The sequence below is a fragment of the Felis catus genome, chromosome C2, assembly GCF_018350175.1.
Source record: "Felis catus isolate Fca126 chromosome C2, F.catus_Fca126_mat1.0, whole genome shotgun sequence".
In the NCBI taxonomy this organism is placed as follows: Eukaryota; Metazoa; Chordata; class Mammalia; order Carnivora; family Felidae; genus Felis; species Felis catus.
The window spans coordinates 112,768,366-112,784,243 of NC_058376.1; the positions used below are offsets into that span (position 1 = coordinate 112,768,366).

At 37.3% G+C, this 15,878-nt stretch overlaps 2 protein-coding genes across 3 annotated transcripts in view; one reads left to right on the forward strand and one right to left on the reverse strand.

The window, feature by feature from the left end:
• MED12L (mediator complex subunit 12L) overlaps window positions 1–15,878 on the reverse strand; it is a 335,495-nt gene that overhangs the window by 46,169 nt on the left and 273,448 nt on the right. The window contains 10 exon segments of the mRNA XM_045037430.1: window positions 380–541; window positions 1,340–1,475; window positions 1,669–1,778; window positions 2,829–2,918; window positions 5,058–5,169; window positions 7,483–7,644; window positions 8,261–8,451; window positions 8,565–8,639; window positions 9,458–9,646; window positions 12,917–13,116. Of these exon segments, the coding sequence (XP_044893365.1) occupies window positions 380–541; window positions 1,340–1,475; window positions 1,669–1,778; window positions 2,829–2,918; window positions 5,058–5,169; window positions 7,483–7,644; window positions 8,261–8,451; window positions 8,565–8,639; window positions 9,458–9,646; window positions 12,917–13,116 (1,427 nt within the window).
• P2RY12 (purinergic receptor P2Y12) overlaps window positions 796–15,878 on the forward strand; it is a 46,448-nt gene continuing 31,365 nt past the window's right edge. The window contains exons 1-2 of one of the 2 annotated variants that reach the window (XM_011286173.3): window positions 796–900; window positions 13,979–14,071. The gene's annotated coding sequence lies outside the window, so the exon portion shown is untranslated. The remainder of the gene's footprint in view (window positions 901–13,978; window positions 14,072–15,878) is intronic. The other variant, XM_011286175.3, reaches the window with a different exon arrangement.

A 15,878-nucleotide genomic window follows, 5' to 3' on the forward strand; every position in this document is an offset into this window, starting at 1 on the left:
TAATTTTTTTTAATGTTTATTTATTTTTGAGAGAGAGACAGAATTCGAGTGGGTTGGGGGCAGAGACAGAGGGAGACACAGAATCCAAAGCAGGCTCCAGCCTCTGAGCTGTCAGCACAGAGCCCAACGCAGGGATCGAACTCACTAGATGGGAGATCACAACCTGAGCTGAAGTCGGATGCTCAACCAACTGAGCCACCCAGGTGCCCCTCACATAAAGTTTTAAACAAAGATCTATATAATAATGTCCATGACCAATGCATTTAAAGGATAAGAAAATACTTTAAAAAAAATCAAGAAACTGTAAAATTGAGATATTTCATATACCCTTTGGGAAAATAAGAAAAAATATATATAAGAAACAAACATTTACTCTTGCCTGTTTTTTATCTATGGAGTCGAATCCAGCAATTTTGTTTCCCTTTGTGTCAATCAAGGAACCCATAGGTTCACAAGTAATGACATCACATGTCTGTTTTGGCAAAGGTAGCAACTGTCGAACTTTGTCAATACTTTCTGATCTCTTGTCTCCTAGCTCTTTCTAAAAAACAAACAAACAAAAAAAAGAGACAAGCGGGACAGAAATTACAATGAAGGCAAAAGTTAGCAGGAAGGAAGTTTCTCTCTGAAACATTTCCTTTTTTATGACAAGACTGTTCTTTAACCTTGAACATGGTCGATTATGCAGCTTTCAATTAGAGTAGTGAGTATGTTTCATTTCTTCTATTTAAGTAGAAAATAGAACACATATAATGGAACCCTGGTTACACAACAAACATCACAGTGCTGAAGTGACAAAAATCCAGGGTAGTATTTGCCATCAGAAGGCAGAAGCAGCAGCACAGAACACATGCTCCAATCCAGGGTCAGACCTCAAGATACTCACTGGTTATTTTACTGGTAAGGTCGGCAGATATATTGATCTTTCTCTGCACCATTTGTTTACAGTTTGTTTCAAAAATTGTGTTAGCGGTTAGTCAAACGAATTGGGTTTAGAAATATCAGTGCAAATGGTTATTTTTCAATTAGAGGCACCAGTCCAAGCATGGATTTATCTTAAATCCAATGGTGGCATTTTTCTTATATATTTGACTTACATTTCTAAAGTTCCTTAAAAAGTTAAACATTTTGTGAATATAATTTAAGAAATACCTTCAAGCTATATGCTTTTGAGTACCAGCAAGCTGAGGTCAGACAAATAGCAAAATAATCACATAATTTTAGCTGAATGCAATAAGTAACATCTAATTTAACACAGAATAAACTAAGATAAAATGCAGTAAATAACAAATGCATAAACTATTTGAGATCATCATATATAAGCAGGTCATAAGCTTACCTTCAGTTTCTTTACTAAATTCATGTATGCACGTTTGTTCTCTTCAGATCCCCCTGGGGATGCATTTGATAGGTCTGAGGCTAATGTTCCATTGATTAACACACCCAGCATGTCAAGAACTGTTGTGAATAATTCACTAAGAGTGGGAAGAAATAATTATTTTCACTATAAAGTAAAAGCCAAATACTCTTAACGAAGGAGCATTTTTATTTAAGGCACAGAGCTTTTGATGGTACCTAGAGAATAAGATGTGGCACAATTTGTAGTCACTATTGCAAAGCTTCTACCATGCACGTGTACAGAATAGTAAATTTGAAATAAGAACATACTTGTTAGTGTGCATGTCAACAGTTCCAGAAGTTATGATCTGAAGCAGGAGGAGGGCCCAGTCTGTTGTCCACTGGGTGCTCCTCTGCACCGTGTCAAACATTCCTCCTACCTAGCACAAAAAAATACAACAAAACTTTATTACAAATGCCATCCCCATCACTTTATGTAGCCAATTTTGATTTGTTTTTTTAAAAAACAAACACACTCTGCTTTATGGATTAACCTGTCTTCTCTCTTACCTAGCTACCTATTTCTCACTCTTTCTGATTCTTTCAGCATAGGAATTTGGCCATTGAAAAAAAGGGGAGGGAAGAGGAGAGGAGGAACGTGAGTGTGGGCAGGAGGCCAATAAGAATCAAATAATAGGGAAATTACTTTTCTTTTAATCCTAACCTTTTGTGATACCTGGTTTTATGACATAAAATTAGTTAAATCTGAATAGGTCAAAATCAGGTAAGTTGATTATCTACACTTGATGCTGTTAAATTACTATTGGATCTAAGTCTGTTGTCATAACAATACTTGCAAATATCCAGTAACACAGAAGAACTGACAAGCAGGGGCTCGGCTCGGCCCCCAGGTCTACGCATTCAAGTGTGGGAATTAAGTTTAAAAACAACTGCCAAAAATCAGGCAATCCTTCCTCCAGAGTAGCCTTCATTCAGGCTTGTCCAGTGGGAAAAGAGAAATTCAAAGAAATGTGCAATGTGTCTGTAAATGTCTATAAAACCTCTCTGTTGAATTTGTTTTTATGATCAATGTGATGGAAAGTTTGCCAAAAATTCAACTTAAGGCACATTTTTACATGATCTTCAAATGAGTGTAATAAAAGCTAATTCCTCTCAATTTAGTAGCCTTCTCAGACCTCCTTGGAGCACAAACTGACAAGAAGGAGCGATTCCTGGGGGGCAGGAGGGTGCAGAAAGCAAACCAATGCCCAAAATGCCTATTGCTCTCTAGAAGCCAGCCCAGACAGGAAGGTCAGCAGCCAGGAAAACAGTGCGCGTGAAAGGCAGGGAAGTTATGGCAGAGAGAGAGCCAATAGTGGAAGGCCTCACCTTGTGAGAAGACCATGACCACAGAAGAAGTGGAAAGCTAGAGTTATTTTCACATTTAGTTAAGTGGAACAGAGAGAAAATACTAGAAAAATGCCCCTTACCAAATTTAGGCGAAGTTGCAATGCTTCATGCATCATCTGCCGTGCTTTTATGTCATCCTGGTATCGTTCTTCTCTCCAATTACTTAAAATCTAAGTCAGTAAATTAACAGAAAAAAACAAAACTTATTTTCCCTATTAAAATTGATTTTTTTTCTCATATTGAAAGTTACATTGAGCTTCTTACTGTCAAAAATAACTTCTGAGTTTAAAAAATTAATTAAAAAAGCTAAGTAAAATTTTAACTTTCCTTCCCTTCTTCCACACAGACAGAAATGGAGCTATTTCTTGTTCAATGCCTTTTTAGATGGAAGAAGAAAACTCTTATCAATTTATAATCCTGTTAGGAAGTCTTAGAAAAAGCTCTAAAGGATTATGAAGTTAAAGATTAACAAAAATAAAGATACTTAAAATGCTATTTCATTGATTTTGTAAAGTACTGGATAGACAAAATTACACTTTATATCAGTCCTGTGTTCTATTTCTAGGGACATGCTATGACATTTAACAAGGGTCCTATTTTCATGTTATATTGAAGGGGGGCTTGCTATCTTACACTTATCTATACAGTGTATCTTCCTTGATAAAGGCAGTGTATAGTATTTTGAAAAATATGACATCTTTGATGTCAGTCCAGAGATGTACTGCTTTTCACTAAGTCAGACTACTGTTAGAAAGGGAAGGACTGCTTAGGAAAGGGAAGCCACAAGTGGCAACACCCTAGAATCAGATGGCAAGAGCAAAGCCCTTTCCCCCACTGGGATGCTCTGAAACACATTAACTACAGAGAATCATCTTAAGAGTTTAAATGAGTCACGTGCAGAAGTAACCCTGCCCAACACATACAAGGACACGGCATGGTGAGGGGACAGCATTCCTCGAATCTCATCACAATGGAGTCCTCTCCCAAACCTGACCTGACGGTGCAAGGCAGGGACACAAAGCTGTATGACAGCATACATTCTGGGAACAGGACAAATAAAATTAAGTCAAATGTAACAAGTTGTATGAACCAGGGCAAGGGGATACAAAATGACCGTGGTCCTTTTTTTGGCGAGTGATCAGGGACAGCCTCCATGAGGAGGGGACACCTGAACAGAGACCTGAGGAAGCAAGGGAGCTGACCCTGATAACATCTGGGAGGGAAGCCTTTCACGCAAGGGGAAGAAAACATGCAAAGGCGCTGCAAGGATAATCTGCCTGGCAAGTTGCAATGACAGTAATGGGGTCAGTGTAAACAGTTGAGGCATGACTGGTAGGAGACAAGGCAGAAGTGGGAGCCAGGGCCAAATCACCATAGGCCCTTATAAGCCCAGACCGAATATTTATCCTAGGTACAGTAAGAAACATTGGAGCATCTTGGGCACCAGACTAATACGTGATTTACATTTTAGAAGGATCACTCCGCTGCTGTACAAAGGACAGATCTCTCATCTCCAAAGGGGAGAAAATGATGATAGGACCAAATGAGTTAAGTGTCCTTATTCATGCTCATCTACTATCATTCGAGAGAAAGACACGATGTCCCAGAGACACAGGGCCACAGGAAGTCTCCATTTGGCTTTGCAGCAGGATAAAACATCCCACATGACCAGTCTATCTACTTTGTTCAATTCCACCCATTACGATTTCTAGTGTGATCACCTGGTTTCTTTGAAGGACACAAAATGCAAGCGGCCCAAAGAGTGACCAGGAGCACTGTGGTTGGTAGAAAGCCAAAAGTCAAATTTTTCATAAAATGAATCATCATGCCTTATTTATAAATGAGCTTCTTTACATTTAACTGGCATTGGCCTGGCTCTGGCAGGAAAACAAAATTGAGTTTCTGAACCAATAGAACTCAAGCCAAGAGTCTCCAGGGAGGCAGGGGCCCAGCTAGAGAACCTGGATAGAGGTTCCTCTGGGTTACGGCCATGCCTGCAACACACACTGCCCCAGGACCTCTCCCACAGGGTGGGGGCGGGAGAAAAGCAGGTATGTCAGAGTTGTATGCAATGTGCTAAATATTGTTTTTATAGTACACATTCATCCAAGGCATAATTAATATTATAAAGTTGTTAATTTTACAGTAACTAGAATGCCAAAGAGGAGAATAGGGTGTGGATTGTGATGCCTTGCGTCTAATCAAAACACGTTGTATTCTTATTAGTTTAATCTCAGTATTTCAAAGAAAAACAAATTAATGCCATTAGACAAGCACTTGACTGGCTTAATAATTCCAGTGTAGTTTACCTGATTAACCTGATTCTGAAGAGATGTTAGGAGGCCTTCCCGTTGTTCATCTTGTCCCTTAAGGCAGGTAAGGACCAGTGAGAGGAAAGGTTGTTGACTCAAAAGAGACATACTACAAAGGAAGCAGTAAGAACAGATCTAGTTAGAAAGAATGGATTACCTCCTGTGCAACATCTAACTCTTGCCCTTGAATTACTGGCTCTTATTTACTTTATTATAAGAAAAGGGAAGAGAGTAGGAAATAGCCAAAGCCTACTCGAAAAGTTAAATCGTATCTCTACTAATAAGATCAAAAGCCACTGTGATGCATCTAAACAATTTAACATGCTCTAGCCCTGGAAGGCATTCCCAAACTAGCATAAATTCACACTGCAGGAGCATGTTGGGAGAGTGCAGGCAGAAGAGAGTTTGTATTTTACAATAGTTGGCTGAATTAAAAGGCAAATATCTGCATGAATATCACTTTACATACAGCATATGAGGAAAAATTAAACATTTCTGTCAAACAAAACTGTTATCTCAGGGTCAAGGAAACAGGCCTCTGTGATTGCCACGCTTGCTTTATTTTTCAGCACATTTAATTTTTTTTTTTTAATGTTTGTGTATTTTTGAGAGAGAACGAGACAGACTGTGAGCAGGGGAGGAGCAGAAGTTGAAGGAGACACAGAGTCCAGAGCAGGCTCCAGGCTCCAAGCCGTCAGCACACAGCCTGATGCGGGGCTCCAACTCACGAACTGGGAGATAATGACCCGGGCTGAAGTCAGACTCTTAACCAACTGAGGCACCGAGGCACCCTCAGCACATTTCTGACCAAACAGGGTGGGTATTGGGAGAACTCAGATCAGCACGTAGGCTGGAAGATACAAGATCAGTGAGCTCCTTAGTAACCCACCATGTCCTTAAGCCTTGTCTTGTTAACAGGTTTTAAGGCATTTGATTAAAAACAAGCTCTATTATAAATTGTCATTTTATTAATGTTTCTTTAATCATCAGAGAACTGACAAATCATATTGACAAACTAATTGCTATATTGCAAAAAAAAAAAAAAAAAAAAATTCTTAAAGTGACCCAAATATTTCAATGTGCTTCATCCTCTGACAGCAGAGCTGTGAGAGACGGACTTGGGAAGAGTCACCTTTAAACTCTGCAATACCATCTGTGGGAAGGGAGGCAATGTACATACATTCACCCTTGAGCAAAATTAACTCTCAGAATTAAAAGTGAGTCATCTGGTTGGTCAACTCACACTGACGGAGGTGACAGACATTAAACAACCAGATAACAAAATACATGCAAAGCTAGGTCTCTACCAAAGTGCACTTCATTTAAGAGCACACAGACTCAGAAGCCAGACCACCTAGGTTTTAACTCTAGTTTTACAATTCCTTAGCTGTGTGTCCTTGAGAAATGAACTTTTCAATGCCTCCCTTTCTTTATCGTAACAAGGGTATAATGAGAACACCTACCATGTTTGATTGCTGTGAAAATTTTAAAGTTCATGTGTGTATGCGGTAAGTTTTATACAAAAGTTGGCATGTCATAAGATCTCACTACTAAAATACTATTAAGAGGTAAGAACCATACGTGTTCTTTACATATTTTTTAAATGGAAGAAATTATCATTATTTCCCTTTACTCCTGAGGTGCTAAATTTATATTTTCACATCAGAGGATGGCTTTGTTCTTTCTCAGTAACAGAGTCAGTTTGCAAATATAACTATTTGAAACCTTTTATACAGCCTAAAAGAAATTAAGAAAACATTAAACTAAGTGGCTTATAAATTTTATATTTAGAACAAGAGCCCTAAATGTTAAAAATACTAGTAACTATTTTCAGGCCCAAGAGGACAGAATTGGAAATAATTCTATGTATTTTAAACAAATAATTAAAAGAATGAAAAGTAATTAAGTGTAGAATATAGGGACTAAATGGATATACAGATCTGATTCAAGAGGTCTGAAGAGAGGCTAAGCAGTATTTTCAATGGCTCAGAAGTGATGTGGGTCCAGAGGGAGCCCTGAGAACTAGCATACTAAATATAACCTAGAACTTTTTAGGAACGGAGCCTTGCCTAACAGAATATTGTCATTTCCACTTAAAAATGAAATTTCAGGGGCGCCTGGGTGGCTCAGTCAGTTAAGCACACGACTCCTGGTTTCGGCTCAGGTCATGATCCCAGGGTCATGGTATTGAGCCCCATAGAAGATTCATTGTCATTCTCATTTTCATTCTCATTCTCTCTCTCTCCTTCCCCCTTCGTTTGCCCCTCCCCGCTATTTACATACTCCCTCTAAAAAATAACATTTTAACAAAATAAAAAAGAAATGTCCGTGGACTCTGGGTACAGTGACTATATCTGCAAGATGCTATTTGTTCTCAATTATTCCTTAAGCCTCCACATTGAGACACACCTTGCAGCCGTACCTTTTCTGTTTTTGTCTGTCTCTTTCCTTTTTTGAAGAAGAGCCCAAGTGCTGTCCCTTCTCCAGTTCCTCTCCTGCAGCTTTCAATACTCTTCCTTGCACAGAGGTCGGCAGCCTGGCAATTAGGGGGGCCACCAGCCATACACCCCTGCGTTCAGAGGAACTAAAACCAGAAATAGGTATTATCTCACTGTGGAAAGAGATAAAACATCGGGTTCTGGGAGAATACTATAACAAAAGTTATTAATCTATGCTGGTGTTCTTCTATGATTCTGGCTCTCTGATTAGTCATAGTCCTTCTGTACAACAGGCAACACACTTTTATGTCATGGATAAGATATGAAATGTGCTGATTATGTTTTAACACATTAATAACAAATTTTTTTTAACTTGTAAAATTCATTAGTTATACTTTCTACCCAAATGATGAAATACAAATCAGTCTATCACGATTATTATTTGTGCAAAACTGGCAATTAATAAAGATGGCAGAAAGTGTTTCCTATATAATGAATAGCCTTAAGGAGACAATAAAGAAATTAATCCACTCTGGGTGTCATATGTGGTTTCAAGATTCTGGACATGGTTAAAACTGAGACATCATTCATCCCAGAATATTGCCCTTTAATATATTATAAAATAACGATAATTGACACTTACAAGTAACTTCTTCACATTGCTGAAGCTTTATGAAAAATAATTGCATCATGCAAATAAAAATATACCATCACATGGGACAAAGTAATGGTAGCCCAATAAAACTGCAGAAAAACAAATACCTTAGAAATGTCTTTATTCCATTCTGCCTTGTGCTACCAGCATCAGTAGTTGCAATCCCATTTGGGTTGAAGAGGCCCATTCCAGAATTAGAAGAATTATTGTTCAAGTCGGCAGACTGCTGGAATACCTCTATTGTTGCCTTTGCAATATTGTCCAGTAAGTTGTTCATCTCAGCCACTGAACCAGAGCCCTGGAGAGACACAAAAGAAAACTAGCATGCATGTATTTTACTTCCTCCTCAAACATCATGTTCTTGCTGTTCATAAAATTGTATACATACACATGCTTCCCATATCTACTCACAGGGTCCTTCAAGCACTGTTTGATCATTAACTGAAGTTCTAGCCAGGACTGCCTCAGTGTCCACTGCTCAAGATTCTGGGGAAAACAATAAGAATTAACACATTAGGAATACTGAACATATCTGAAAATATAATAATTCTTTGCAGTATTCCCTCTCTCAAGAAACAATAATCAGGGGAGCATGGGTGGCTCAGCCAGTTAAGCGTCCGACTTCAGCTCAGGTCATGATCTCACAGTCCGTGGGTTTGAGCCCCACAATGGGCTCTGTGCTGACAACTTAGAACCTAGAGTCTGCTTCGGATTCTGTGACTCCCTCTCTCTCTGCCCCTTCTCCACTTACACGCACATGTGCTCACTCTCTCTCAAAAATAAATAAATATTTTTAAAAAAGGAAATAATCATACATAATAAAGGGGTTTGTCAGGATCAGATGGCTTCCACGTCCATTACATATTTTCGTTGTAGACACAAAGAAATAAGAAACAACATTAAAATAATGTGCAACACTCAGCCAGTCACTAGAAATAAAACAAGCATTTTTCTCTCAAAATCTATTTCTCTAAGCAAACCCATTACAAAATGATTTCAATATTTTTTGAATTATATATTTAAGACTATTCCTCCAGAAAGCTTATGTCTCATGTAAATACAGTAGACTAAAAAGATCAATATTTATAATGATTGTATACCATTTGCATTATCAACATTCACCTAGCAATGGAGTGTGACAACTATAAAGAAAAGAAAACTGGGAGAACAAACATCAGAATTAACTGAGGTCAAGAATTAGCAATGAGAAAGGAAAAAAAAAAGGTTCAACTACTCTTGTTAAAATCACAGAAAATGTGTTACGCGATAGACACATAATCTTTAGACTCTAATCACTAACTCACCTGAAGAATTCGCTTAATGTGCTGTCTCTGCAGATTGTCGCCCTCCGTACATTCTTTAATACCATGAGGATAACAAATAAGCTGCAATAATTTCTGTGCTTGCATATTTGAAAGCACAGGGTCCAATATAAGCTCTTTGTCTGTGCACAACCTTTCAGGTTCTTTTAGGCAATGTTCTCCTACCCATTCCTAAAAAAAAAAAAAAAAAATCGGCAGTTAGGTTGATAGGCAGAGATTTCCCTTGTGTGAATGTAACATGCACTAAAACATGATACATAGATAAAGCAGACAAATCTAATTTTAAAAAATTACATGAAAAAAGTAGAGGGAATTTTTTTTTTTTTTACTTTCTGGTATTGTGACTTCTTAAAATACAAAGCAGGGCATTGGTTTAAAAAGTCTGAAGAGGGGTGCCTGGGTGGCTCAGATGGTAAAGTGTCTGACTTCGGCTCAGGTCATGATCTCACGGTTCATGGATTCGAGCCCTGCATGGGCTCTGTGCTGACAGCTCAGAGCCTGGAGCCTGTTTCAGATTCTGTGTCTCCCTCTCTCTCTGCCCCTCTCCTGTTCACACTCTGTCTCTCAAAAATAAATAAATGTAAAAAAAAAAAAAATTTTTTTTAAAGTCTGAAGAACAGATATGCAAATAAGGAAAGAAAAGAAAGCTAAAGAGAGTAATGAAAATTGGTGCGCATTCTCAACTGGAAAATAGAGCCTTACTCTAGGTATTGTTTTGTAATCATTTTCTATAACTTGGCATATAATGGTAATGATTCTATATTAAAACATGTCTTCATTTTTATATAATGCATACTATATCCCACTGCATAGAATATAGTACAACACTTAGAAAACAGACATTTTTTATACTTTTGTAAACATGTGTGCACATCTGCTTTCTACACAATCATTTTCTCAGGATAATTTCATAAAAGTACAATTGTTGGGTCAAGGAGTATACCAAAATTTAAGACGGTAAATGCATATGGCCAATTGCCCTCCATAGAGTTTCAACCAGCTTGAACACTTATCACTTTTTCTTCATCATTGTTTTAAAAGCAAACTCTTATACTAGACGGGTAAGAAATCATCAACAGAGTCCAATTTGAACCCAGGTCTGTTTCAGAGGAAGGCTGTTTCTTAACTATACCAGTAATTCAATACTGAGTGTCTATTAAAGTCACCTATGGAGCTTGCTAAAATTCCATTGCCCAGGCTCCAACAAATAAATATCTGATGGTGGTACCCATTAAACAAACATTAAAACTGTCTGACCCTTGGTGATTCTGGTGGACACTCATAGTGGAACCAATAAACAACTGCTTCTCATTATCTATAAAACTATGTAGCAAACTTTTAACATAGTTGCAATATACCCTAATAAAAACATGACCCTGTTAACATCTCCACTAAAATGGAAAATAGTATATATGGTATACTATACTTCTTATAAGAAAAGATAAATTAAAAGAAAAAAAAAAGGAAGATAAATCAGAAAATAAGAACACTGATCACCCGGGGCAGGAAAAAACCCAGGATAGAAGAGACAACAGACGAAGGACATATCACTAAGTACACCTTTTTATACAGTTGACTTGTAGATGCATGTTCTTCTAAAGATGGAGTTGAGGTGGGGAGAAAAAAATGGGAATCTAAACTGAATGCAAACAGAAACAAATGAAATTCGTTCTATTTCAAATGAGTAACATATCCATATGGAAGGAGAAAGTTCAAAAAACTTTTTAACACAATACTATAAACTTTGAGGGAAAAAAGAACTACCAACAAATCTTCAACTCCTTTTACGTTTTTCCTAGTGGTATAGGTGTAGCAATTCTGAAACCATTCCAGGTGTAGTGTAGAATTAAGCAAATGAGTAAATGGTTGATGTTACTGGAAAACACAAAATTGATACGGAATGGGGGAATGCAAAGAACTAAGTGGAGTTACTAATTCTAGACATATCAGTATGAACTCAAGAATATACACACACACACATTTATGTATACGGATATATTTCCTCCTAACTCTGCCTGCTGAAAGGGTCCAGAGGCAACGAACATACGTTGCCCATAGTAATGAGCACCACAGTGTCCATATCTTGGCTTCTAAATACCATACTTGATTAACTAGAATGAGAGTTCCTTGGAGGAATGATTAATTCCAGGTATGGGACAGGGAAAGTACAATAGGGGTCAGGAACTAAGAAAATATTTGGTGGAGGGCAAGAGGGAGATGGAGACGTGTCAAAATAACTTAAAAGCCAGGATGAAAAGGTTCCACTGGAAAAAGCTGGGACAATATGAACATGAAAATAGCTAGGGACAGTGTATTATAATACATATGGATAATAAATAAGAATAACGAGGGTATGCTTTCCTTAGAATAGAATGCAAACTGTTAACTGTAGAGGAGCTGTGGGAAGAAAAAACCCTCCATTTTGCAGCATGTAAAGACTGGTAAAGACTGGTTTGGCGAAGAATCAAAATGAATGATAGATGTGGTGGAGTTTGATGAGGGGCAAAATATTTGTATTGTCTCACAGTGTCTCCCCAAAGACTGTTTACTGATTGCAAGGGGGGGAAAAAACCACATAGCAGAGAAATCTCGAAACCATACAATGGAGACACTGTGATCAAACTGATTGCTGCCAGCGATGTGCAAATGGACACTGTGTGACTTCACGTGTGATTACCTGAGAACACAACATTACTTCTGTATCTTTTGGCCAAGGATGCATAATCTAAAGCTAATGTATGGGAAATTTCAGACAAATCCAACATTATTGGGACAAATGACAAAACTGAATGTGACCTACAGGTGAGAAAAAAATTACTGTTCCAAAAGCTAAATGTCCTATGTTTAAAAAAATTTTTAAATATTTATTTATTTTTGAGAGAGAGAGAGAGACAGCCATGAGCATGGGAAGTACACAGAGACAGGGAGACACAGAAGTCAAAGTGGGCTCCAGGCTCCGTGCTGTCAGCACAGAGCCCGACATGAGACTCAAACTCACGAACCGTGAGATCATGACCTGAGCCGAAGGCGGATGCTTAACTGACTAGAGCCATCCAGGCACCCCTAAATTACCTGACTTTTGATGACTGCATTTGGTTCTATTATAAGTAAACATTGAAATACTAAAGACTCAAGATTAATAATATATGCCATCTACTCTCAAAAGCTTCAGCAAAATCTTAGAAAGTATATGCATCCACATTCACAAATAGAATCATAAAGCAAATGTGGAAAAATGTAAAAAATTGGTGAATCTGTATACAAGGTATACACTAGAGTTCTTTACTATTATTGCAACTCTACAACAAATCTGAATTTTTTGCCAAACAAAGTTAGCAGGAAGAAAAGGACCACCGATGTGCAAGCTTCCTATAACAGTGAGCATCTCCACAAAAACAATTATATATTCATAGATCAAGTCAAATTAAAACTGAAAAATACCTGTTGACAGATAGTCCTCAGTACATATCTAGCATATTCTCTTAAATTGGCAGTTTCTATGGAAATGCTTTTCCCACAGGATTTTGAATTTTGTGAAGCAGTCCAGATATCATCAGCATTCCCATCACGCCGTAAACCTCTCATGGTGAAGTCATCATTCTTTAAAGAGCTGACATTGTTATTGCCAATTTTGGCATCTCCTAAATAATAGAATCACAAAAGCAAAATCACGGAAGTTCCAAATATTGCCAAATACTTGAAAAGTTAATGAAGCAAGCCTTCGGGGATTTAAAATATGTGACTGGCATCTTTATGGCATAGCCCAATGTTCAGCAAGAAAGAGAATCGATCAGGAGAATAAATGCAAGGACCCAGAGAAGTTTCAATACGCACGAGAAAAAAAAGGGAAATTCAAGACTTACTCCTTATTTTTTTTACAGAATTAAGTATGCAATCACCAAATAAAAAGGCCATTATGAATCATATTTAATAATCATAGAACATTGATTTCACCAATATTTCAAGCATGAATGTATTCAATATTCAAATTCATTTCACTTATAGACAAGGAAAAAATGGGTTACTCACCCTTCTAGATGTCCCTTTTCCATTTCTTCTCTTACAATGACTTATTTTCTATCCATAGGTCAAGAGAAAAGTTTTGCCTTAGCCCACCTTACTATCAACTTCTTGACAAGAGAGATTTATTTCCCTGGGAATGGAAAAGGGCAATGCATACTAAGGAAGCCCTAAAACATAGGGCATTCATTGAATAACCCAAGTCTCTCACTTTCCTCTCTGTAAACATCCAAATTAGAAAACCTCACCAGATCAACCTCTAATTTACTGAGTCAAGTGGAACTAAGGAAAGGTTTCCTTCATAGCAAAGTTCCTGGGGGACAAAACGGAGCAGAATGTGTGAAAGGCTAGAATTAAGAAATCTTCTCTAGCCATGAAAGACAAATCACTATTCTATTTTAAAAGTGAGAGAATAATATAATTTGGTAGTAAAGACTGCCAAATGACAACAGAGCCTCTAAACTTTCACCTGTTTACCCACAGGGATCATAAGCTTTGAACAAGAAAATTTCCTGGAACCAACAAATGAATTCAGATGAGTCCCTTACTGCCCACTGTGAGTAAAACGAAGCCCAGGTCAGTGCAAAAAGCGTTTTACAACCCACAGGTCAACCAAGAAAAAGTTTTGACTCTGCTGAAAAATTTGCAAAATCAGAATGGATTAGTAAGTGTTTATTTATAAAATGGTAAGAGGACGGGAGGAATAAGCAATAATTTTCAAGTCATCAATATCTGATTATATGTTATCATACATTCCTTATTAAAATATACAAGAGTTTATTTAATTCAACAGAAGTCCTTGGGAGGAATAAGTAATAATTTTCAAGTCATCAATATCTGATTATATGTAATCATACCTTCCTTATTAAAATTCACAAGAGTTTATTTAATTCAACAGAGGTCCCTGGGAGCTGAAAGATGTGTACCAAAATTTAGTATGCTTTCTCCAACGTTTGGTGAAATAAAACAACTATTTCTATACCTTAAGTTAAAACTACTACATAAATTAGAAACCACTTTCTATATAACAGTTTTATCACCCAAACTCAAAATAGATCCTGATGGACAGGACTTGCAAGAACACTGGTAAGAATAGGGTGAGGTAGATAAATTAAAACTTACATAAAAACAAAATCAAAGAAACAAACACCTCTGCCTAGGAAATCCTCATTCAGGTTCTCATTTAGTTTAGATGTTAGGATGACAGAGAAGGTATAGGAGGCTGTTCTAGAACCTTCCGTAACTGTACAGATAACAGAACAAATAGAAAAGAGTGTTCAGTGACTACTTGGTCCAAGGCTCTGCTGACATCCAAATGACCTGATCCTGGCTTTTCAGACCTGAATCATCCTCTGTCTATTAAGAACGGAGGTCGATTAAAAAGGTCAAGGAGAGCCAAACAAAGAAGAACTGATTATTATGCATGGATATTAAAATACAATTATGTGACTCTTTATAGATGTTGGCAAATTTTAGTGGAACTAGACCACTCCTCCAAACAAAGGAGCAGGTGCCTAGATTGCGCTCATCTTGGTTTCTGCCATTCAATGTCTATCCATTCTGCATTCACACTACCTATATTAGTTTGTTGAAAAGCTACAATTTCAAAACCTACTATCTAGTTTCTCTGACAGGTGTTAGAGATAACACGGGGAGGGGGGGGGGGGAGGGGGGGGAGCAAGTCCCTGACTTCATGGTCCCTACATTTTTATTAAGTAGATTGACCAGCCATTTTTTTTTTCCAAATATCATCAGAGAAGAGAAATTTTACTTACTGAAATGAGCATTTAATGCTGGATATACAATAGTACAAGCTCCTAAACTCAGAACAGAGGTTATGTCCCTCCATGTGGCTCTACTTTTCCCTTTTATTGTAAAATTCATGGGCATTTCCAAGGGCATCCTTTGAAATTTATATGTGTGTGTGTGTATACACATATATATATACACACACACACATAAAATGAATGTATACATATGCACATTTTCTTCAAACTTGAACTGTACATTAAACTATGGCAAAAATTAGAAACCATACGTAAATATTATTATGTATGAATATATAATATATATAATTCTTTAAGGTGAATTTTTATTAATTTTTTAGTGAAAATCCTGTTAATCCTTCATCATCACCCAATAACATTCAAACAGGAGTATAAAGCATTCAAATATGTTCTTTAAGACTCCTCTAAAACAATTCCTGTTTACCCCACAGTCTCTGTCCTAATAAAAGAGAGCTCCTTCAGAACATAAGAGGTAACTTTTGTTTAGTCAAGGCCAAAAGAGGGTTGTCAACATTGTAATTAGGCAGTGGGGACTCAAAATTACCTACTTAAATCCTCCACGATTTATAAAATAAAAATGTGTTTAAGTATTGCCC